The 26,131-nt window shown below is 41.3% G+C and overlaps 1 protein-coding gene and 1 long non-coding RNA gene across 4 annotated transcripts in view; one reads left to right on the top strand and one right to left on the bottom strand.

Moving 5' to 3' along the window:
* Positions 1 to 18,323, bottom strand: part of CD109 (CD109 molecule) — a 63,794-nt gene extending 45,471 nt beyond the window's left edge. For both annotated transcript variants that reach the window (XM_053381276.1, XM_053381277.1), the window contains exons 1-5: positions 17,996 to 18,323; positions 16,916 to 17,076; positions 2,819 to 2,847; positions 767 to 997; positions 240 to 365 (exon numbers count right to left, since the gene is read on the bottom strand). In XM_053381276.1, coding sequence (XP_053237251.1) covers positions 240 to 365; positions 767 to 997; positions 2,819 to 2,847; positions 16,916 to 17,076; positions 17,996 to 18,108 — 660 coding nt within the window. In that variant the 5' untranslated portion in view covers positions 18,109 to 18,323. The remainder of the gene's footprint in view (positions 1 to 239; positions 366 to 766; positions 998 to 2,818; positions 2,848 to 16,915; positions 17,077 to 17,995) is intronic.
* On the top strand, positions 6,059 to 14,064 carry LOC128410261 (uncharacterized). 2 transcript variants are annotated; one of them, XR_008329436.1, is made up of 3 exons: positions 6,059 to 6,168; positions 8,403 to 8,495; positions 13,875 to 14,064. It is a non-coding gene; the product is annotated as an uncharacterized LOC128410261 (long non-coding RNA). The 2 variants fall into 2 exon arrangements; XR_008329437.1 differs by lacking the exon at positions 6,059 to 6,168 and adding an exon at positions 6,558 to 6,646.
* Positions 18,324 to 26,131: the final 7,808 nt, after the last annotated feature.

The raw sequence follows: 26,131 nt of genomic DNA, 5'->3' as shown, positions 1-26,131 counted from the left end.
TTTTGCACAGTAATCAGTATCTGAAGACTCAGATCTTTCTCAGTTGCTGATCTCATCCAATTTAGACAGTATACATTTCAATTAAACTGCACAACTGTAGACAGATTTAATCTCTAGCAACGATGAACTAACTCCAGTATGCAACCTAGCCCCATGAAAATCAATGGGAATTTAATTATTGATTTCACTCAGAGATACATTACATCCCTGTTAAAACAATTCATTATGTTAATACTTACTTTTACTTGAACTTTTATGGACCAGTCACCCAGGACAGGATATTTGGATATTTTAAACTGCTTGGCAATCTTGCCTAGTTTTCCATTCTGAGACAACCACTGTTGAATCAAATTGTGTCGAGGATCCTATTTTTAAAAAAATGTCAAAAGCATGTGTTTAGTAACACTCAGAACAGCATGTGGGGAAGGAGAGGGGAAATACCACCATTAATTCTGACAAGCTAAAGTACTTGCCCCGATAGCGCAGTGTTGAATTCCACCCAATAAAAATTAAAAATCATACAGCTTCTAGCACAGCACATTACAATTGCTACTACAGGCAGAAAAATCATTAACTTGTTTGCCAAGACTGTTAGCAATTTCCAGGTGACCCATGGGGGAGAAGTTTGGGAACCACTGATTTATTCAAAATTAAATCCCTTGCCATTATGTATAAGAATAGTCTTAGTGAAAATACACTGCAAATTGCATAACCATACCCTGAAAGAAAACCCTGCTTCACCAAATAATGTCAAGTTTATACTTACATGAATATATATATTCATAGGAGTATTGTACGGCTTGAGGTCAGGATACAGAGTAACAACCCGTATTTTCACATCTTGGCCTGGTTTATACATAGTCTTGTCAGTTTGGATGAATACCGATAAGCTCTTGTGCTCAAATTCAAGGGCAGTGTGGTTAGAAAATAGCAGACGACCTTCTGAATATCCTTTGACTAGTAAATCATAATCACCAGGAGTACTGCCCAAGGGGAGCTGGGGGTAAAAACCATGATTGCTTTATTTATTTCTAAAACAAATACTGGACACACAGAACAGTAAAACAACGAATAATTAGAACTCACAAAACTAAAAAAATTGAAGCTGCAATCCTATACACACTTACCTAAGAGAAAACCCTACTAAAGATATCCAAGTAAATACGAGTAAGATTCTGACATAAAATCTACAAATAAGTTACAATGACACTCCCTAAAAGTGTTCTGTCACCTAAATTTTCATTTATTCTTTCATACTATGATCCCATTTATATATTCACCCACAGCTCCAAAAACCATGGTTTATGAAACTATGAATGAATACAGTGGAAGTTCCCATCCCTTTGTTTGCTTGTTGCATGCCAACTTCAGTGTAAAGATTGTGACTTGCATTAAGCCAAAGTTCCCCATTACATCTTAACAGGACCAGCCCTACCATTAAGCAGATTGTGGCAGCTGCCTCAGGCAGCAGATGTTGGAGGCTGTGAGGTGTGGGAGGACAGAGCTATGCACCCTGTACCCCCTAAATTAGCCTACTGTAGCAACTATCCCCTCACTAGTGCTGAAGGAAGATTCCGCTGCCATAGATTCGGCCGGCTTCTCTATGTGGAATGGGAAGGTGCCATCTTGTTCTTTGCTTCAAGCAGTGAAATGTATTGGGCTGGCTAAATGGGACCAGGTTTACTGTCAATCAGTGTTTGAAACTCCCATTGTTCTTGGAGCCTTTTGCAACAGGGAATTTCATTAGCGTGCGCAGTTTCTGAGCTCTGGGTGCAGTACTGCACCAAAGATTTCAGATTAAAACTGCAGAGTGGAAGGAAAGGACGACCTTTTTCTGCCTCCCTATTCCAGCTCCTCTCTGAAGACTGGAGAAGAGACCCTCTTAAGAATATTGGGGGGTGGGCAAGGGAAGGACTAGACCATGTGAAAAATGAACATAATATTTTAGCTGCAGTCCATCCATTTTCAGCTTTGTATTCTAGTTATTAAAAAAGTGTGCCTAGACATTCAGTTGTTGTGCCCATAACCTAGGTTTAAGGTGCCATTTAGATCCCAGTTTTCATATCTCAGCATCTAACACTGCTGTCAATATGAGATCCTGGATCATTATCCTGGTTTCTGAGCCTGCACTACCAGGCAGACAACAATCTGTCTTCTGGCAGAACAGAATCAGGCTGCAGAAGAAAATGGTTCCCCTAGGACATTTGATCTAAATTCCCAACCATGATTTGTGTTCTGGAAAGTCTTATTCTCTGAGTTAGTCTGCAAGCACGTTTCAGAGATACCTGGCACAGGCAAGCACAGACATGCTTACAATTTACAAGAAAAGGGATTGTGCAGAAGAAGAATCATGATTCATCTGCTCCTGTTCATTGGCTCTTAATTATTTTGAGGCAAGTGCTTCATGACAATGTGGTTTGCACCTAAAAATGCATGTTGATATAAATCTGTTTTAAACTCTTATCTAATATTTATGAATTTTAATACTTTTACACCCTCTTTGTTAGGAAACAAAACCTAGAAGGAATGCTATCCCGCATTCTGGTTTGTTTCAATTACATCTAGACATGCCAGGAACACTAGTTTGAATGTCTGTTTTAACATCACTGTCAGATGTTGTGTCCTAAAACAAGATATGAAACGCCTGCATTTCAGTGTATATGATTCACTTGTCAGAAGGAAGCTCTTTGCTCACTAATAGTGAACTTACACTATATACAAGATTAAAATGAAATAAAGGTAAGTAAATGAAAGAGGCAGCATCCATTCAGGAAATATTTCACATGGAACTCTAGTACTTGGGGAAAATAATACTTACAGCTGGAAGGACAAGTGTACCAACCGAATCTGCATTTAAAAAAGAAAAGGGGGGATTAATCCACCTCTTGCTTCCTACATGCCATGTACTGTACCATGTACAGCAAATCCATCCTTACAATGCTTTTGTTGGAATGCAGCATTGCAGCACCAGTCTCTTACATAATGTGAACCTTCTTCTTGTATTTCAGCAGTGGGACTCCAGTGGTACCTGCAAACACACTTCCTGAGGATGGAGGTTATTTCTGGAGACCTAGGAAGAGGTGTCAACTCCATGTTCTCCCAGGATCTCTCTAAGTCAACCATCACAAAGCAATGAGGTGGAAGCCACATTCTACCTGCATGAGAAGCCCCACCTCCTAAAGCTTTCTTTAGGCATGACATGTGTGAGCAGGGTCCATGCAATGACAAGGGAATAAGTGTCCTGGCCATGCTACCCCATGCCGACTACCACACGAGTACACAATGAGTACAGATATCTGAAAAAGAACAACTACACATGACACTGGGGGCTTGTTTTCAGATAGCTGTGCTCAATGCACAGGGTGGGACTAGCCCATCTGTGCAACATGGGAGCAAGGCAAACTTCAGGGGTCTACTTCCCGATCATCGGATGGAACCCCATCAAGAGTGTAACATGTGATGTGGGCTCTAGTGATCATTATAGTAATTGCCACCTGGAAGCACACTTCCTGGAGTGGTTTGCTGCAGACCTCAGTCAGGACAGCAACAGGAACACCAGGAAGCTGGGGAGGTGTTTTTAATTCATGCTGACCCCACAGCATCTCTCTTGTCTGTCCCCCCACCAAAAGGTGAGTAAATAGTTTGTATTGCATTGTTACAATATTCCAAGAGCTGCCTCAGGGATCATTTTATTGAAAGACATGGCATAAATATTTATACTAACCATCAGTGTATCAGAATTCAAAGATGTGTTTCTCAGGGCAGAAGCATTGTTACTTTTGTACACTTTAGTCATGAAGTATGATTCAAATATAAAGTCAAAAAGTGATATACTTCATTTCTGAGACCAGGATATACAGAAAAGCTGTACCCATTTCTTATTTCTACTTATGGCAACTCAAGGCCCTGCTACTCAGGGGAGAGGTGGCAGAATGAATAAATATTCTTCTAGACTTCTAATATAAATCTAGAGGCTGGGGTGCAAGGATTTAGAAAGAATTTATTCCTAATTCCCAGTGGCCTCATTCCCATGCACTAATTGAATTCTAATTCCTACAGACCTGTAACAACAGGCTTTTAATGCTTAACTTGTATTGACTTTGAAATGCTACTCTTAAATTGCCTTCTGTGTATTGTGCAAAGTATCTTCAGCAAATCTGTCAGTGTCGGCAAGAAGAAGTAAGGTCAAAACCAGAGTGCTCTCATTAGAGATCTCAATTATTTAATGGAATGGGAGGCCTGATTGCTATCATGATTTACATCATCATGATTGATATAGTTCCATTCTTTCTGTCCTCTCAATAAACCTACCCCATATTTACCGTGAGGCCATCACCCACAAACCACTCATGGACTGACATTCTTTATCTATTTATTTTAATTGTTTTGTTTATATATTTATAAAGTGCACTTTCATTAAAAGTATATGTAACAAGGTGGTGTACAATATAAACACATATTACTTCAATAATAGCAGGAAAAACATCAATAACGTATCAGTGAAAACAGGCTGGTAAAAAAAAAAATCACATTCCAAAGCCCTGTCTGAAAAACACACATTTTAAAATGAATGCCCTACTTATCCCTTTTCTATCCTTAGCAATATAAAAGAAAATGCAAAAGAAAAAGTCTGAAAACTGAAAAATGTTTATATGTGGATAGTGAGCCACATCAGCAGAACTGAACTTTTATAATTGCTGCACAATTTCCTCGGTTGTCAATGGCCTATCACAGTCATTTGGAGAGAGCATTCAGCCATTTCCTTCTCTGTTGGCTGTTCTCTTCTCTCTAGGAATCAATTCTATTACTTTAACCCTACCCTTTTCAAGTAGTGTTACCTTTATATCCATTTCCTCCTCCGGCTCCCGCCCTAAGTTGCAGAAGGGAGTGGTAATCTCGATTTGGCAGTGAGGAAGGAAACCTTTTATTCCAACAATCCCAATGAAAATTGCTTCTTTACAACATGTGGATGGAGAAACAGGGAATGCCAACTTTCTTATTGCATGTTAGACTTCTGGAAGCAGTGTTGCCTTCGATTTCCAGTTTAAAGTAGAACATCAATGATTGGCTGCTGCTAAACTGCCCATATCTGGAAGCACCCACCATCACTGTATTTGTATTTGAAGCCTCCATTTGATATTTGCAATTAATATTGCAAAAAAGATTGCAAACATCAAAAAGGTTTGTGGATTATCAGTGGAGTGCACATAATTAAACTAATCAGTGATTAAAAGCCGGGTGGGATTTTCCTTTCCTGTGTCAGATAAGATTAGATCATATCTTTGGCAGTATCAATCTTTAATTATTACATCTGCCTGTAATTTCAAATAAATCAGAAGGGCTGAAATATTGCACAGTTAAATTATGACCCACAAACTGTTCTAAATGTTGTTTATGTTGGTTTTGTTCTACTGAATTGCGGCTTACTGTTGCCAAGGGAATCAAAATGTTTGGTTCAGCCCCTAAATTAAAACATACGGCTCCACAAAGAGTTCTTCATATCCAGAGGCAATACTGAGGGCTCTTGTTGCTGTTTTGGGACCTGCCTGCAACAGCAGTTTGCCTTTAAGCTCCCACCAGTGACGGAAAGCCTTTCCCCCCAGGTACACACTCTGGGAAGTGAGTTGGGAAACCTGGAAAATCCACCTTTGTTAAAACATTTATTACAAATGAGGAAAGGAATGCCTTTTTTCCAGCACAGAATACAAGGCGGTATCCTTTCTGGCAAAATGAACAAACACTACAGTCCTAACCACCGTTGAGTCTCTTATGGTGCCACTGGGTTGCCTGGGTGTCCCTGCGAGTAGACAATCTCAAGCTGCTCCTTGGCTCTGTGGGCTGCTGAATCCTCTTGCACCATTCTGCTCCCACATCACTGTTTCCTTTCGCCTCTATCCACCACAGAACGTGATTACAGTCTCCCCTCATCAGGCGAATTTTGCAAAGACTAAAAATTTCCTGATACAGATGTCTTCTAAAAGTCAGATAGTTGTTTATTTCCTTACTAGCCCATCTCCTTCTTTCTCTCAACTAACTGCCCCAACTGACACTTTCCCAATGTTCTAATTCCTGTGGTGACAGTTGCCAAAACGGCCCAGAGTTACGATTTTACTTTTAAAATATGTTAAAACCAAAACAGAAACACTAAACAAACATCTCGTTACAAAGGTACACGAATGTACACCTGTCCTCTGCAAATCTATCAATTTCTGTTCTCATTTTTCCAGTCTTAAACTCAGTTCTCCAAATTTCCACAACCTGCCATTTTTTATTTTAAAAAATCCTAATGAAAAATCATCAGTATTTCAGTGAAAAGTCTCATCCTCATCCTCATCTTTTTATTATTTCTACCCCGTCCATCTGGCTGGGTTTCCCCAGCCACTCTGGGCAGCTTACAGCACATAAAAATTGTAAAACATTAGACACTAAAAATTTCCCGATACAGATGTCTTCTAAAAGTCAGATAGTTGTTTATTTCCTTGACATCTGATGGGAGGGTGTTCCACAGGGTGGATGCCACTACTGAGAAGGCCCACTGCCTGCTTCCCTGTGACCTCATTTCTCACAGTGAGGGAACCACCAGAAAGCTCTCAGAACTGGCCCTCAGTGTCTGGGCTGAATGGTGCAGGTGGAGACGCTCCTTCAGGTATACTGGGCCGAGGCCGTTTAGGGCTGGTAAAGGTCAGCACCAACACTTTGAATTGTGCTTGAAAACACACTGGGAGTCAATGTAGGTATTTCAGGACTGTTGTCATATGATCTTGGTGGCCACTCCCAGTCACCAATTTAGCTGCCGCATTCCGGATTAGTTGTAGTTTCTGAGTCACCTTCAAAGGTAGCATATTGCAGTAGTCCAAGTGGGAGATAACCAGAGCATGCACCACTTTGGCGAGACAGTCTGTGGGCAGGTAGGGTCTCAGCCTACGTACCAGATGGGAGTTGGCAGACAGCTGCCCTGGACACAGAACTGACCTGCAACTCCATGGACAGCTGTGAGTTCAAAATGACTCCCAGGCTGTGCACCTGGTCCTTCAGGGGCACAATTGCCCCATTCAGGACTAGGAAGTCCCCCACACCTGCCCACCCCCTGTGCCCCCAAAACAGTACTTCTGTCTTGTCAGGATTCAATCTCAATCCGTTAGCCGCCATCCATCCTCCAACTGCATCCAGACACTCACACAGGATCTTCACCACCTTCACTGGTTCCAATTTAAAGGAGAGGTAAAGCTGGGTATCATCCGCATACCCAGCCCAAACCCTGATGATCTCTCCCAGCAGCTTCATATAGATGTTAAAAAGCATGGGGGAGAGGACGGAACCCTGAGGCACCCTATAAGTGAGAGCCATGGGGTCTGAACACACATCCCCCAGCACCTCTTTCTGGACACGGCACAAGAGCAACCACTGTATAACAGGGGCCCCAGGTTTTACCTCTAGACGGTCCAGATGGTCACGCTGGTCAATGATCTCCAGCAGGCTAGGGACAAAGCTGAAAGCTATTTCCTAGTTCTACTGGATCTCTCAATGGCCTTTGATACCATCCACCTCTCCTCATCAATGCCCCCCCTTCCTCTGACTACCTGGTGATGGGGTCCTCCCTCATGGCCAAGAGAGCAAAGCATTCAAGGGATAGTGCAGGGGTGGGCAGGGTTTACCTTGCCTGGGCCAGTTCACTCCAGCAGAGATCCCTCCATAGGCTGGATCACACAAACGCATGCACACACAATTTTCGGTGTCTGTGCATGCACAGATGCGATTTCCGGCACCGCGGAAGCGAGTCGCCGCGCCACGCTGGTTTAGCACAGCGCGTGGGGACTTGCCGAGTGGGTGGCTCAGTTCGGGGGTGGCTCATGAGCCAGTTAAACGACCCTCGTGGGCCACTTGTGGCCCATGGGCCTTAGGTTGCTGACCCCTGGGCTAGTGCCTGAAGTGGTTCCACCAGGAGATTCTTTCTAAGATCTGTTAAAAGTCATTTCCAATGCTAACTAAAAGCTTCCTGTTCAGCCCATTTTAGTGCTTCCCTTAAATTTCCTTATTAGTCAGCTTTTGTTCTCAGTGATGGTAGGCAATTGCTTTTTTCTTCCCCTACCATAGAGAAATAATGCAATAACAGAAAGAAAAGAGAAGCAAAAATATGGGAAACTATCAGTGCACTAGCCCCTCTCCCTAAAGGGGATAAAACCTAACTAAAGAAAAGCCAATTCTGTATTGACCACGCTCACTAGGAAAGCCATAAAACATGTTGGACCTGCCAACAAAAACCTGTGTTCTTAAAGTTGAATGGCAACTCCCACATACACCATCAATGCATTTTAATGTCAACTTTTTATATTTCAAAAGTGGTTTGTTATATTTATTCTGTCCAATGTTGTGCTTATCTCTAGTTATTTTCTGTCATTCAGGTTCTACAAGGGGGAAAATAAGCCTTCTCTATCTGTCTCACACATGCAAAAGGCTGCTGCATAGGAGCAAAACAGTATCTCAGACCCAAACAGGTGAGTGGCAATAAGAACAATTTGCTGTTCTACATGCAAGAACAGGGATACAGGCTCCTGCTAAACAAAAAAATGATCCCCAGATCAGTATCAATATCCATGCCAAAATGTTCTTAATCTTCACACATAGTTAAACACGAGTCTGGAATAAGAGTCTCCAGTTTTGTTTAGTCCCAGGCCTTCACATAAATCTGTCCTCAACTTGATTCTTTAAACACTGTAGAACAAACTGCACCATAATCTATCAAAATTAAAATTCAAGTAAAAAATTCTAACATCATCATGCAAAAAGATAAGCAGTTACCGGTAGGTCTTAGATTTTTTTTTAAAGCAACATCGTAAGAAGCTAAGAGCTTAAGAACTTGTCAAGCAGGCCAATTTTGAGGCTTTGTTTTTTAAGCTTTAATGGGTAATCTTGATCATCAAGTGAAAAATAATATTGTTCCCAAGTGAGTTTTCCCATGTCCTCATTTTTCTACTTAATAACAATGAAATCTTACCGAACATAATCAAAATTTCATCCAAAATGACCCGAAGACATGCTTAATTAAGAAAATGTTTATTTTCCCCAGAAACTTTGCTAATAGTTGGCTGCTGAAATACACACACACACACACACACACACACACACACACACTTTATTTAAACAATCTTTTTCAACTTCCATGTCTGGCCTTTGACACCAGAATTGTGTGTTTCAGGACCCACCCTATTCATGTGATTGCAATTTGTTTTAACTGTTTTAAAACTGAATTTTAAATTGAAACCTGCCCTATGAACTGCTGGTGAAGGGCAGGAATAATAATAGTAATAATGCATATGGAGGCATTAGCACAACCCTTTTTTGTTATTTATTTGTTTAAAAAATATTTATATGCTGCTTTTTCAAGCAAAGCCCATCCAAAGCAGCTTGCAACCATTAAAACTACAAGTATATAGAACAAAAAAAACCCCAGATCCACATGAATAATAACAGACTTTTAAAATGTATTTTATTCTAAGTTTATTAAAACTAGAATTTTTTACAATCAAAGCCTTTTCACTGCTCTGGGAAAAGTGGAATAAAATTGTTCCCCCATTCCAGACTGTTAGCAAAATGGTACATTGTGCAAACAAAGTACAGAGAGTCATGACAGTGGGTCAAGGTAGGGTGTTACTGAATTCGTAAGCAGTATTTGGGCTGCCACACAAAAATATCACTCCTATATTTCTTCATGAGAAATGGTGCTTACATTATCAGGAAACTAAGCATATTCAGTAACACTATTAGATTTTATCCTATTCTATCTTAAGTGTCGGGAAGATTAATCCTCTGCTATTGTTTTGTACTATTGGTTTTTCTTTTGATCAACAAGGAAAACGGAATGCAAAGATTTACATTCATCCACTGCATGAAAGTATTTCTGGAGATGTGTTAGCTCAGAATTATGCTTCAACTTTTCCAGGACTAACCCTGGAAACTAGCAATATCTGATGAGTCACTTGGCAAAACAGAGCTTTAAGTGAAACTTAATGGCATGTTTATGTTATAATATAAGATTCATAGACTATCAAACCCTGTCCTTGCTGTGCTGCTATTTAACAACTTAGCATTCATTAGTGTTTTCTAGCTTGGCATATAAAATTGGCTCCTTTATATTGTTAAGCAAGCAGGACTCAGTTGCTGGCATGGACATTTTCCCAGTGTTTATATATGATCACAGCTTGTTTGAGCTTGAAAGCTATTTGCATAGTCTCTATCTGTTTAGTAACTTTTGGCTGGGATTTCTTTTTCCCCCAACTCCCTTACTCTCAGAATCAAGATTTCTCCCTACACTCAATTAAGCAGCAATTATATCACTTCTGAGTCTTTGAAGATGGATGCAAGTCAGCACCTTAACACTTTACTATCACTTTAGAAAAACTTTTAAAATTTAGAGAATCTCGCCCATAACTTTTTTTATGCCAATATATTTGCAACAGCAACTCTTCATGGCTGCTAAACAAAACTGCCTTGCCCTTTTTAAGATCACAAATTATAAGTTTCTCCTACCTCTGGGTACTATTGTATAATTATATTCTTGTTATTTGGCAATGAATGTACAACGTTGAGATTTAAGAGGCAAGAGGTGAAAATGTTCCAAAATAAAAACGAATTGAGCCATCAACAATATATATAGCCAAGTGCCAGTTTCACCCCTTAGGACTGAATTAAAGAGGATACATCTAGACTATTTCATACATTACACAGCAACAGCCCCAGGGTTGCCGGTGAGTGTACAGTACTCAACACATAGCTGGGATTGTCTTTGGCTCCAAGCATACTTGCAGGATTTCTAAGTGCTTCTTTGTTGCAATACAGTGGTACCTCAGGTTAAGTACTTAATTCGTTCCGGAGGTCCGTACTTAACCTGAAACTGTTCTTAACCTGAAGCACCACTTTAGCTAATGGGGCCTCCTGCTGCTGCCGCACCACCGGAGAACGATTTCTGTTCTCATCCTGAAGCAAAGTTCTTAACCTGAAGCACTATTTCTGGGTTAGCAGAGTCTGTAACCTGAAGTGTATGTAACCTGAAGCATATGTAACCCAAGGTACCACTGTAATACTTTACATTTCTTGGTGCACACCTAAAATGCATCTTATATGAATGAGATTTTTGTTAAATCCTACTTTCTTATTCATCAGATGAAAAAGATATGAACCGTTGCAAGGTTTTTTAAACTTCTGCCAAGTATAATCTTGCCAACCTGTAGCATCCTTGGCTTTTTCATTTTGAATCTCTATTACAAAGCAGCCACCAATAATGTAAGGCTGCCAACCTCTGTCATGAGAACTGTTCTCATAAACTGCACAAGCAGGCCACACCAGCATAGGCTTGCATTCTGTTGGCCTCACTATGAGAGTAACACTACCAAAGTCTTTCCTTTATGATCCTTGAGACCTAGTAATTGATTCAGTTAAATAGAAACCCCAAACATGTATTCCTTATCATTAATAAGCCTGGAGCTTTTACAAAGCATAAACCAAACACTGTCTTGAATTTCAAAGCAAAATATGTCAACCTTTTTATAAAAATAAAAGAAAAACACTGAAAATAAAGAAGCAAGGTAGCTCCAAATGCCCAGCAGCTGTTACTGTTACATGTCAATTTAGACTTTACATTATTAGTATAAACTACAGATTCTGGTAAAACAACATCTGATGCACACACAGGAAGCGCTCATCATTTCACATACCGTAGTATGTATTCTGTAATGGTAAGATCTTTTATGTCAGCATTTCAGATGTAATATTAGATTTGAAAGCATGATGAGCAATTCATGTATCTGCAAAAACTTTCATTACCCATGTAAAGTCTGAATGTTCAAAATTAAGTCTTAAGGTGTTCATTACTGGTAATAGCTCTTGACTTCTGCATATATTTAAAATCAGGTATACATATTAATGTGATTTATTTAAGGATGAGGCATGCACATAGCATTGTGTTTGCAATGCATTTAAAAGATGATGGTGGTGGTTTTTCAGATTAACACACTAATGTCAGAATTAGCTACCAAGAAAAGATGTCATCAAAGAGTCAAAAATCTTAGATACGTGCTGCTGAGAAGATTGCTAAAACAGAACCAGAGTGGTACATGCTAGCAAAAGTATTCCATGTGAGCCAGAGACACCTGAGTCCAAATATCCACTATGTCATGAAACTCAGTAGGTAACTTTGGGCCTGTAATCATGTTGTTTCTGTGGTAAAGTTTATGATAAGAATGCTATATCATTTCAAACAAGGTAAGGGTTAACCGTAAACAAAGCGACTACCAAAGACAGACTAGCAGGCAGCAGACTGTCATTGTAGTCTATTATCAACAAGAAGATGGCTATGTTTGAGGAGGCTGCTGACTTTATATTCAGAATCAAATGCATCAAAAGGGTGGTCAGTTGTAATTGGTCAGTTAATGGGCATTCTACCTCATCTTATTGGCTCATAATTATAGACCAATAAGGGGATCAAAAATCACCCAAATGATTATTAATAAAAAGCCTGGTGTAAATAAAAAGCCTGGTTTGATACTGGTCAAGGAGAGAACCTGTTGTCAGCTCGAGTAGAATGATTAAGTTCTTAGGAAGAGGCTTCATAAGTCTGAAGAGTGCTAGGAATCGCAGCAGAGGTTGCATCTTAAGGGGAGCTGAAGATCTAGCCTAGGAGCTGATAGCATGGGGGCATATTACTAAAGGAGTTCTGCTAAGAAGGGAATAAGGCTCTGTGCCAATGTTGAACAACAAAGCTGACTGGTAAGTATCGTGCATACTTTTGGTTTGTCTATGATGAGGTTAGTTGCTTTTTAGATGAGCTAAAATCAAAAGTTTAGCTGAAGATCCAAACGCTTGTTGGAGAGATACCACAGAGTCTAATATGGAGGAAGAACACAATTCAGTCTCTTTTCTAGAGAAGAAATGCTTAGTAGTAATGGTTTCTGTCCTTGTGGTTTTCTCACCCTACACCTACAAGCCAAACCATATTCTACCAGAAGGTGATTTTAAAAGAACCAGGGAAATTGAAGCTGTTTGAGGGAGGTGACCAGGAAAACTAAAGAAAAAATCATTGTAAGAAAACCTCTCAGAGGTTTACAAAAAAATAAAAACTTGACTTGCCATTCAGGATGAGAAGGCCTCAGTTCAAAATTATTTAAATAGTTCACTTCTAAAGTGAACATGTCATAATTTATTTACTTGTTTATTGCACTTATATCCCACCTACTTCTCTAAGGAGTTCGATGTGGTATGCATGGTTCTCTCCCTCATTTAATCCCCACAACAACCCTGTGAGGTAGGTTAGGTTGAGAGACAGTGTCTGGCCCAAAGTCACCCAGTGAGAGTCATGGTCAAGCGGGGACTTGAACCCTGGTCTCCCAGGTGCTATCTACAAGTTATTTTCAGTGTCTTAGGGTGTCTTCTCTTGGCAATCTGTATTTGAGCAATATTGCTTCAGCTTTCCAAATGAGGGATAACAGCAATGAAACAATATAGCTCCCTTGTTGCTGAAAACAAAGAAGCTAATAAAAACAGCTGAAATCTAGTCAGTATGTCTTTACTAGTTCTGAGATCATATTGAATATATGGGTGGATTCATCCACTGACCTGTTTAATTATCTTTTTTTCATAGAAGAGCAAGTGACTCAGTGCCACATTTCCACATTCACCTAAGGGAAAGTGTGAGCATGGTGCTCCACCAAGACCCAATGACATGACTCTACCCACTCAAGAAAGGGTGGGAAGAGAGAATATCGCACAATAGGATTTATACATGGCCTCTGAAACATCTGTCTCACATGTTAAATGCAGGTGTCTACTAGGCAAAGAGGGTCACAAGTAAACATGTGAATTAATCCTTATTTTTTTTACAGTACAGAGGAAGCTGACTTATACAGTCAGGCCACTGGTCCATCTACCGGTAGGTCAGTTTTTTCTAAACTGACTGGCAGTGGCTCTCCTTGGAGGTACTGGGGATTGAATGTAAGAACTTCTGCCTGCAAAACAGATCACTGAGCTACAGCTCTTCCCTGCCCAATAAAGCTAGGAAATTAGCATGCACAAGATCTGCTTTATATCTACTTTAAAAACACAGCTCTGCTATAAAGCCAACTTGATATCCAAATATATAGGATATTTCCCAGGAGAAAGTCCCAAATGGTATGCAGTTGCCTCCTGTGGCCAAATGTGGCTGTGTAGAGAATGCTGCTACTAATACTAATAAGGGCCTTTCTGCATGGTTGGTATTGGTTTATTAGGAATGCACAAAATAGTTATTCATTTGTTGTCCACAGCCCCCATGCCTTTCCTCAAGAGTTGTTCTTTCATCACATTTCACCACACCAAGATGACAACACTGTGTATCTGCAAAATGTGATACCTTCCCCAGCAAAACACATAATTGCAGAATGCTAAGTGACAGTATGAGTGGCACAGACATTGATTTTACATTGCAACTAGCAATACATTCACACATTCACACACACACACACACACACACACACACACACACACACACACATTTTTCAGTGCTTTTGAGGCTTAGTGCTCTTCTGCTATGCCATTATCTAGTCTTAAACAACACAAAAGTGAACATCCACTTTCCCTTTCAGAAATGCCCACCACTTTGTTAGCTTTATGCTGCTTCTTGCATTTACACTCTCCAGCATCGGCTTATGTCTCTAACCATGGGTAGTAATGCCCACTGGACATAACCTAGTGTCCTTCTCAGTAAGCATGCATAGAATTGCACTGTAAGTGCAATTTTGTTCAGGATTTATTGAGGAAAAAATAGCCTGTAACACTCACCCTTTCTTGCTTACAAGACATCCTTTCATGCTCTACAACACACCTATGTGCACTTTTTAAGGGAAACAGCAGCACAGCTATTCCACTCCAGTCTATATACAGTGGTACCTTGGTTTACGAACTTAATCCATTCTGGAAGTCCATTCTTAAACCAAGGCTTGCTTTCCCATAGCAGCGGGGGACTCAATTTAAAAATGGAACACACTCAATAGGAAGCGAAACATGTTCTTATTCCAAGGCAAAATTCACAAACCAAAACACCTATGGTACGTCTGGGTTTGCAGCATTCTTAATCCAAATTGTTCATAAACTAAGCTGTTCTTAAACCAAGGTACCATTGTATGTGTTTTTATATATTTCATGTGTTTTTATTTTGTAAACCACTGTGTGATCTTCAGATGAAAGGTGGTTTGGAAATGAAATGAAATAAATAAAAATATGTGGAAGACAGACACTGAAGTGTTGTTGACACAGCGCCAGACTTTGACTTGAGAGACCTGAGGAAAAGGTTCTCCCAACACTACCCCCATGAGCCAATTGGAGGAGCAGAGGACACATGTGGTGGGAGAGGGGAGAAAGTCCTGTTACACTAATGAAAGTCTTTGCATGAGCTTCCACTGGTAATGCTCAATAACTGAATCCTGCCTATGGGATTGAAGTCCTTGCTTAGTTCACTAGTTCGCTTTGGGCAGTCACTATCCCTCAAGATTGTTATAAGGATAGTAATTTTCTTTCAGAACTGGCTTTTTTCAGGGAGAGAGCCTTTTCTACAATGGCCCAGCATCTCTGGGGCACATTGCTACATTCACTCGTAACAAGTTCCATCACTTCAGATGCTCATGAAAGCCTTAAAGGTTCATTAGCTTTCAAATGAGTTTTCCAGAGCTACTTTATTCTATTAACTGATTTGGTTGTAGTCAGGTACTTTATTTTAGCATTTTAGGGGCTGATACGTTATTGCATTATTACTTTTTATTCTTACTGATTTTATTTACATAGCTGTATCATGTTGCACTTTTTTGTAAGTTGTTTTGAGAGAGGGGTTTTTTTAAACCTTAAATGTGTCCTTTAAAGATTGTGAATATAAAAATGGGATAACCTGAGCTTTCTGAAGCAATGACAAAACAAAATGTGATAAATATACATCATGCTACTGAAAGAAACTTAGAAAAGAACAGTGCAATAGGCATGCTATGGCAGCATTTCAGATGTTTTGTGATGTTAACCCAGTGACCTGCAGGGCTCTTAAAAATGCTCCTGAAAAACACAGCAACCATTCCTGGGCTCCTACCTCAGAATAAACACAGAGCATGTCTGTGCAGACTGCGAACTCAGTTCAGTTCTGGTACTAAAAACTATTTTTGAGGCTCAGAATATGCTCAGAGGCATCTTGCTCTTCCATTATAATCATGTATTTTGCAGCTGGCTCTGACTGATAGTCTATATAATCCTGAGATTCTAGGGGGGGGGACCAAAGTAGATCCAACAGAAGTGAAGTCTCCGTACCACATCAAAAAGATGAATTCTGAATCATTTATGACCAAGCTCCTCAACTCTATTTTCCGCTTCCTTGACAGAATTGGAAGAGCTCCTACCTGCTCTTTCTCTTAACAGTAAAACAGTACAAACTAAAACAAAACTCTTTTCATGAGTACATAGGTCTCTCCAAAGCAGAAAGTGTAAAAATGATCTCACTCAGGATTACATTTTAAAAATGAGGTGGCAGAGGGGCAGATTCAGGGGAGAAATGGCAACCACAGTCAAAGGTGAAGTAAACATACAGTAGCACATGAATGGTTATACAGTACATTTAAACCACAGTTCAGCAAATAATCTCACATTTAAATCTATGTAGCTCATCATACTTATTTCCCCCCTGCGGAACTTCTGCATAAAGCAGATAATATATCTGTTCCGAATTCAGCTCACCAATGATAGTCTTAAATTCCCTTATTAAGGCTAAAATTCTAAACCCACTTGCTGGGAAGCAAACCCCATTTAACAGAGTGCTTACTTCTGTATAGCCACCCTTGGGGCTTTCTTGCAATCAAAAAGTACAACAGACAGAATATGCATCATTATTTTTAGGCCAATAAAGTTATCTCACCTCTTTTAAAGACAGCTTCCCCACGTAGTACAGTGTTATTTGCATAGACCACTTCAGCTTTTACTGTAACCTTTTGTGGGCTCTTTTTCAGCATAGCTACTCCAATAGTCAAATTTGCTCCAGGCCTGATGCTCTTAAGAGCTGCCAACAGGTATGTGGGCCTAAAAGAAGGGACAAAACAGATTACACTCATGGCCTGATACTCCTTTCACTACTCCAACATCAAGGCTGCAACTCAGTGGCAAAGCTTCTCCTTTGCATGTAGATGGTTCCTGATTCAATCTTTGACTTCTCCAGGTAGTGTGTCCCATCTGAAACTCTGTAGATCCTCTGCCAGTCAGTATGGACTATACTGCACTAGGTGGTCCAATGGTTTGACTCCGTATGTGCCAGCTTCCTAAATAATCTCTGGCCTGATTCATATGTGGATTCAGCCAAGTTGGAAGTGGGGGGGGGGGAGAATACAAGTCCTAACTGGTGGAAAATTACTGCTAAATAAAGCTCCGGAAGCCTCACAAGTATAGGAGGAGAAAAAAATACTGTGCTCAAAAAGTATGGTAATATAAGAAAGGGAAAGTATGGTAATATAAGAAACTTTGCCCGCCCACCGGTAAAATAGTGTAATAACCCCCTAATCATCATCTTTCTCAGACCTCTGACTCCACATGCATCCTTTCAGTTTTCATAGAAAGTGCATTCAGGCAAAGTGATCTTCTGCTCTTGTAGTGACAGGCTAGAATCCTATACTAGCTTACCTGGGAGTAAGCCCCAATGGACCCCATAAGAATTGCCCCCGCAATTATGAACTGAGGAGCTGCGGGCAAAGTAGGTGGTTTCACCCCCCAAAAAAAAACACTACTGAGTGTGCAACTGGGCTGTGGGTGATCTGCAGTCTGACACTCGGCACTCTTGCAAGATTTGCCTCGGCTCCCGATTCTGAAATCCCCATGAGTGCAAAATCTGGCCTTCTGTGCAGGACAGGGCAGGAGGAGGCGAGCGGGCACTAACCGTTTCCCTTATTTCTGCAAGCCTTTCCCACCCACCCCGTCCATCTTCTCCCCACCCACTTCCAGTTCCTACCCAGCAGCTTCGGCCCACGAAGTTGCCCAGAGGAGGCACAAAGTGAGCCCAACGGCGGCGGGCAGCCGAGCGCCCTTGCGAGCCGCGGGAGCGGCGTCCGGCAACCGCAGCATCCTGCGGCGGGAATGGGCCGCTTTGCCTGAAGATGCCGCTTCGCGCCTCTTTCGCCTTCTCCCTCGTCTTCTCCTCCTTCCTCGCGCAGCGTTTGCCTATCCTTTCAGCGGCGGCGGCGGCAGCAGGGAGGAGGGCGCCTTGCTCGGGCAGTGAAAGGCGCTCCTTGTGGAAAAGCGGGGGCGGCAGCTTCTCTCCCCCGAGCGTCTGGCTCCACCCCGCCCGCCCTTCACGCCCACAGGGCATCCCCACCCTCGGCCGCCGCGGGGCAGGAGCAAGGCCGCGTGCGGGCATCGCCGCACCGCAGCCGCCGCCACCCCCGCGGCAGCTTGTGAGGCGTGGGTCGGTGGGTGGGTAGGGTCTTTTTGTCCGCGAGCTCCCTTGGGCAACGTTTGTGGGGGGCTATGAGAGCGACCGTTTCAGACAGGCCCACACCCTTGTGAAGCAGGCACTAGAGGGAAGGAGTTGGGCGAAGCTGTGGGTGGGTTGCTCAGTGGAAAGAAATCCGAGGACGGCCTCAGCTGAGTCACAGGTTGGATAGGCGAGAGAAGGGTGTTTCCCTCGCAGAGGGTGATGTCTGTGGGTACAGAATGTGCCAGGGAAGGCAGAAAGAGAGAAGCGCTGTTCTAAATCTTACCTCAGGCTCTGGATTACATGCCCTGTTAACGGACCCCCTCCATTTTGCCAACCCCCCCCGGCCAAATTTACACAGTACCCCCCCCTTTTTTGCAATGTACCATCATGGCAGCCTAGCCATCAAAACAAACAACAGTTAGGTTCCATAGCCCATGTCGTATTGGGCACACAATGTGCACATGCATCAGTCACAGGTGGGTTGCCCAAATCATCTGCTTACTTTACGCATCATAAAAGTGCCAGCTCATCGCTTTTAATAAGTTATTAATGCCCTCTCCACAGGGGCTTGCCTAGCCACTGACTTTGGTGTTGTTTAACTGTCAGATGAATACCTTTACTGTATGTATATATATTCCCACATCTTTTAACTTTAGGTTGTACCCTTCGAGGCTTGTGTTTTTTTTATGCTGTATTGTACATTAATTTGTTTTCATTCTGGTTTGCTTTATTTCTAGTTACCTTTGGGAATTATGTTATAAGGTGCCCTATAAATACTGTTAATAAATAATGTGGAGGCTTACCCACTGTGACTGAAGAGAGAGAATATTTTCAAAATAATGTCTGGATTACTTTTCTAGTTGCATGATTTCAGTAGAACTTGTATACCAAAACTGAAACATGTTTCACCTCTCTGGGTATATTTTGTGAGTAACAAATGTTTTGGGGTTTTTAATGCGTATCAGTTAAAATTATTCTGCAGACTGGGAACAACTTCTAGCAGCTTACCTGCTACTTCCAGCTCCTACCAGATGGATAATGGATGCCACAGTTCCTTCCACAATCTTGTATGAGGCATTTATCTAGTGTGAGCCTTGCAACAACCTCTTCTTCGGGCTTTTAAATACATAGATCAGACACTTTTTAAAGAGGGAGTAGCTGGGGCAACTGACCCAGGGCTCACACATGTAGAGGGGCCGCGTGAAAATTAGCACCGGTGTATTCTTGCCATTTTTACTTCAATTTTTCAGAATACTAGTAACATGAACTCCATAAACTTAATCTGGAGGGAAGGGTGTCACAAAACAAACTCCACAGTGGGGTGGCATACTGTCCTAGGGCTATAACAGCATGAGTAACTGATTGTTATTGCAGGCAGTATGAATAGCAGCTCAGCCCAATCACGATGCCCTCAGGCTCTCTGCTTCCCTCATACACAGATTCTGATTGCTAGCAGACTCAGAAAAGAAGAAAGACAAACAGTTCAAATTGGGCACACTAAGATAAAGCAGAGGATGATGCATTACAAAGTTATCTCAGTCTGTTCCCTTTGCTCACAGCATCCAATTGCACAACATAGCCTTTCCAAACTCCCTTCTCACGTTACTGAAACCTTGTTTTAAACTTCCAGTTTTCTCCACTCAGGTCAATCCCTACGCTCTACTCAAACTTCCATCATTGTTTTAAACCAGTACTTTCCCCCTCACATTGTTATTCCATCCCTGCTTTATTCAAACCACTGCTGCTGTTTAAAATGGTCACTTCTTTCCACTCAATATCTTTCTGTCTCTGATTTACTCAAGGCCTCTGGGCACATGCAAATGTACTCATGCAGAACCTGTTATCAGCTTCTGCTAAAGACATGCAAGTTATGGGTGAAGCTAGCATGAAAACAGGGCTCTTGATTAGTGCATCAATGTTAATTGCATTTTGCAAATGTGTTTTCAACTTCTGTTCTTCAATGAGGGAGCAGATCGCAAAGCAGCTTCCTATATGCATTACAAAATAGTTGAAAATGTGCATCCCACACCACACGCTCAGTATCAGTAAGCACTACATTGGAAACCTTATGTCTCGATGTGCATCTACACCCAACCCAATTTATGCATATAATTTCCAAAAGCACAAAGACATTGCATGCAAGAGTCTCCTCCGATGCTCAAGGTATGCTTTCTGAGTCGGGATGTAGGAATGTGGATATACTCCATGTGTAAACCATATACTCCACTGTATTCCCACTGACTTGCCCCACAATTCTAAATACATTTACTAGGCAATGAGTTTTATGGATTTCAGTGGAACTTTGTTCCATGTAAATCTGCGTAAGTTGAGAGCCTGGAGCTCAAATCATAAACACATTTCCTGTAAATTTCAGAAACATTTCAAAATTGAGGTATGAGGTATTACTATTACTGTATTTGTTAAATTTGTATAGTGCCCTCATTTGTAGATCTCAGGGTAGTTCACAACAAAATATTACAATATAAAAACCACAAAGTACATAATAAAAACAAACACAAACCAATAATCCACCCTCGCACAACACATTTAAAAGGGCAGCTAATGTTAATCAGCCGAAGGACTGGAAGAGGAAAGTTTTTGGCTGATGCCCAGAGGTATATAATGAAGGCGTCAGCTGAACCTCCCTCGGGCGAGCATTCCACAAACGGGAAGCCACTGCAGAAAAGGCCTGTTTTTGTGTTTCCGACCTCTTGTGGAAGAGGCACACAAAGAACTACCGGTACCTCAGAGGATGATCTCAGGGTCTCTGAATGATTGCAGTTCTGAGCCATTGAACCTCAGTCTTTTAAGCAAATTTGTCTGGAAGGAAAGGTTGTTGAAATTAGGACTTATATTCAGGTGATGTCTTTAGGACTTGAATGTTGGATTGCTAATAGTTCAGAAGTTTGTATTTCAAATATTTTCTCTTGGCGCAGGAGATTATTATTATTGTTTATCAAATAGTGCAGACTAAGTACTGTAATTTAATTTTAACTCCTTTACTTACCGGTACTTGGCTCCTTTTGTTCTCTTCCGAGAAACTACAGCCCTCTGCTGGAAAGAATCAGACGTGCACTAGGCTCAAGTATCTAGCTGTGGCGATGCATAAATGAAAGTTTGCCACTCAGAGCCACACACAGAACAGTGGAGAGAGATCTGAAATCAGGTCTTCCACAGTCCCCGCACCCATGGTAAAAGTGGCTGGGGATGGGGCCTGAATTAGAATAGCACCATGGCTTTACAGGTCAACAATTTCCTCCTGGTAAATTTTCTCAGACTCAATTCTCCTACAGATAGAAAACTACTTCAGGTGCTCATATGGTGGCAATTCAGATCAGGAAACCAGCACAAGAGAGAGAGTTGGAGGCATCTCCCACAGAATCATAGCCATGATTTGATCCCAGCAAGGGAATCTGTGAAAGATGTGATCATAGATTTTCCAATGTCACATCTAGTTGAGACAAGAAGCCATTATTACCCCATATTTAAATCAAAACATGCAACATGTAATAAATGAAATTTATACCACCACCAGTCAGAAATACATAAGGCAGGGTGAAGCAGCTGCCTGAGGCAGCTGGTTTGGGGTGTTATGAAAGGGCAACAAATTGAGTAACAACAACAACAACAACAATTGTATTTGTACTACCAGGGAAGGGTGGTTGGTGGACCATGGAGATGCCACTAAAAAAAGAAAGAAAGCGTAGATCAAATAAGACTAAAGGTAGCCCTCCCTTGATCTAGAACAGGTACTATAACTTCAAGGCATCCATTCTATGCGAAGTTTTGATTTGGCAACCTCTATCTGAATACAATGTCCTAAAGAAATGCAAAAGAGATGTGGAAATGGATGAGGTTATGTTATGTTATGTCTCCTTTTTCATTTGAGATCTAGGGGCTAGCAGAACAAAAACTGTGATGATGACAAACCCTGAGGCATCTGGCATGGATATAATAACTCCAGACAACTGGAAACAACATTGTAAGCACATTTTGACTTAGTCAGATTTATCATATGCTTCATTTATTCATTTAATTATTCATTTTGTGGTGGATTCACTCTCAATGACTTTTATGACTTTTGTCTCTTCCTTGATTGGCTAATCAGATTACAGATGTACCTTGGTTTTTGAACAGCTTGGCTCCCAAACAAATCGACTCCTGAACATCGCAAACCTGGCAGCAAGTGTTCCGGTTTGTTAAAGTTTTTTGGAAGCTGAACATCCGACATGGCTTCTGCTTGATTGCAGGAAGTTCCTGCAGCCAATCAAAGCCGTGTCTTGGTTTTCAGTTTCAGGAGTCGAACAGACTCTCAGAAAGGATTAAGTTCGAGAACCAAGGGACCACTGTAAATCCTTCATGGCCAAACCACCAAACAAGATTGTGATTTCTGGACATATATTTACTAACCATAGCGAGGAAATCACTATCCTCTGTGTGATCCCCTTCTTTTAAATTCCACATCCCTTAGATATTTTCCTAATCCTCTATCCTGCTGTTGTGTATAGTTGTCTGTAGCAATTTATACCAATCTTTGGTGCTGTCAGCCCAGAATGCTGTACAAAACAATTTCCAGGGAAGGAGGTATGTTTGTCTCTGTAGCAAAAACAACAAAGAGTCTTGTGACACCTTAAAGACTAACAAATTTATTATGGCATAAGCTTTCGTGAACTACAATCTACTTCATCAGATGTATGAAGTTGCAAGTATGTATATATGTGATTATTGTGGGCAGGGGCAGTATTGTAAAAAGTGAGCTCAGAAGGAACTGAAAAGCAGAATTGGTGATAATTACATATTTAGCAGTGGCCACCCACAAAAGTACAGTTGGGTTGATAATAGAGTACAGATATTCTGTCACTGGTGAGTCAATCAGCACATGCAATGATTTTAGTGGGTTGTTCTGATTACCAATGTATAATACCTAAAATATGTTTTGTATTTCATGATAAGTATATTTGTGCAGGAGCAGCTTGCCTGGTGAGGTAAAGCCGTAGCAATAGGTTACTGGAAGGGGTGACATAGTGGCAAGAGTTAGGGGCTACGCAAGACCTAGGTCAGTCACCTGATATCACAGTGACATCAGGTGACCTAAAGTAAAAAAAAAAATCCATTTGCATTATCAGCTTGAATTCAAGTAAGTCATGTAAAAGATAACTGCATTTACAGCAAGCCTTGCTATAAGTGGGACTTGCTGGAAGTGTTGATCCTATCAGCACTTACAGAAAGTTCTCTTTGGACTGGGATCATCAGTACTATGGAGTTCCTGATTTTGTCCTCATAATAAACCAAACCTGTGAGATAGGTTAATTTGAGAGACAGGGAGTGTCCTAAGGTCAGCTCCATCAGCTTCATGGCTGAGCAGGGCTAGTAGTAGTAGTAATATTTATTTATCACATTTATATCCCACCTTTCCTCCAAGGAGCTCAAGGTGGCATACATGGTTTTCTTCCTTATTCCTTATTATTTCATATGATTCTCACACCAACACTGTGCGTGAGTTAGTCTGAGCAACAGTGACCGGCCCAAGGCCACACAGTAAATACTAGTATTATTAAAAGATTTTTTTTAAAAAATACCGTTTTTATTTTTATACTGTCTGTCATTTAAAGAAGAAATATCAAGGTGGTTCACAAACAAATAAAAGCCAACGGCAAAATTAAAAGAATTAAACCAATTATAGAAACACAGCTATCTCCAACACACCAGCTCTTACACTATGCTAGCTTTTACTAACAATTTCAAATGTTGCACACATTGTTCTTTCTGTGATGATAATAAGGCCTTTGTGCATTCCAGCAGAACGGGACATTCTAAACGAATTACCAACAGCCATTAACTGGACTGGGCTACACTCCAGTTCTGCAGAGAACAATGGAGGAAGATATGAAGAGTCTCTCTCTCTCTCTTTCTTTTCCAATCCAAAGCTTCCTCTCAAGCCATGGTTGCTGGTGCTGTGGGTGTTCCTTTATAGAGGGGAAGGTAGTGAGGGTTTGTGATGCTTTCCATCCTTTGTGGGAAATACCCTATCTGATCTTCCTGAAAACTGTATTGGCTCCACCAGTGCTATTATGACAAAGAGTTTTGTGGCATCTTAAGGACTAACACATGTAAGGACTAAGCCTTCAGGGACTACAGTCCACTGCATCAGATGCATGAAGTGTAATTCTAGATTGAAAGGGATCAACACACATGGTTGAAGTGGGGAATGGAGAGGTCAGATAATAAAAATGCAAAAAGGACAGGGAGAATTACATAATACAGAGCTGTAGGGGGGGCAGCCAGCTGGGTTTTTTACCCTGGTTGAAGCCTCCAGAGGGGTGCCGTTGAGGCTGTGTGTGCGTGCATACCAAACTGGGTCTTTGACCGGGGTGAAATAAAGCCTAGTTTTGCCCCTGGATAATAGCAAAATGGTTGCAGTGGCAATTGACAAGGCAGTGTGGGTGACAACACAAACACCTTAAAATTGGTAAGTTAATTATCTCTGTGTGCACACTATACTATACATTTTTCCCCTCAAAGAATTCTGTAGTGGGCTAAGGGTGCTGGGAATTGTAACTCTATGTGAGGGATACACTTCAGGTTGCCATATTTCAAAATTCCTAACACCCGCAAAGTTGATGAACTTTTTTTAGGAAACCATATAAAATTGTTCAGCTTTTGGGGGGAACCTCCCCCCAAAATAGTGATTTTAAAGGTTTTGTGCTACTTTTTCCATCATACATCCAGATTTTCCATGACATTTTGTCGATTTTTACACCCAAAAACCAGGACATGTCAGGAATTTCCTAACGTATGGCAAACTGAGATGTGCCAGGAGGTGCCCATGAAGGTGCTGCCTCGGGAGCTTCTGCTGCCTGAGGTAGCTACTTCACACCACTTCATGGGTGGGCTGGCCTTGACTGAGGCCATTATGGGTAAGCACACTGGTATCTGTTTAACTGTAAGCACACACAATTATTATTTTTTAATAAGTTTATCAGTCTAGCAGATTTGCACAAAACATCAGCTGTGTCTGTGTGTGTGTGTGTGTGTGTGTGTGTGCTGCTCCAAGCCAGGAAAGCAGAGATTCATGGGTATTTGTTTACATGTGCACATACAACTTCTGTGATCTACCACACTTAAACAAAAGAGCAGTCCAAAAATTAAAACAAGTGATGTCTCACTCCAACCTAGGCAAAGATTTAGAGTTGTTCAAATGAAAGTGCAGGCCTGGCCAGTGATAAGGCTGAGCTGTGGGTCCTTGCCTGCCTTCCCTCAGAACTGACAGTTGTTAGTTCAGGAATCCTCAGATCTGGAAATCAGCAGCTTAACAGCCTTAACGTGTAGCATGATAAAAAAATATGGAATTACGTTTTTGTGTACTTATCACATTTAGCATAAGTTGCATTTTACTTCCCTCTGACCTCAGTCCTTTCCTTTCGACAAACCAAGGTATAGCGGCAAGGAGGGGAGCAGAACTTAGGCTTGAGGGGTCTACATTGCTTTTTGGTAGGACCCGGAGATCCACCAATCAGACCCAGCTACTAACGATATACATACTGTACACTCAAATTCTTAACGCAGGCATTTGCATCTGAGCTCACCGTCCTTCCACACTCCCAGTCACCTTTACCGCCCGCCCGCTTTCTTCATTTCAATAGGAAAAATTAGGGGAAAGGTATTTTACTG

The sequence above is a fragment of the Podarcis raffonei genome, chromosome 3, assembly GCF_027172205.1.
Source record: "Podarcis raffonei isolate rPodRaf1 chromosome 3, rPodRaf1.pri, whole genome shotgun sequence".
NCBI classification, from domain to species: domain Eukaryota; kingdom Metazoa; phylum Chordata; class Lepidosauria; order Squamata; family Lacertidae; genus Podarcis; species Podarcis raffonei.
The sequence above is the reverse complement of the archived record's forward strand: the minus strand, read 5'-3'. Positions and strand labels throughout refer to the sequence as shown.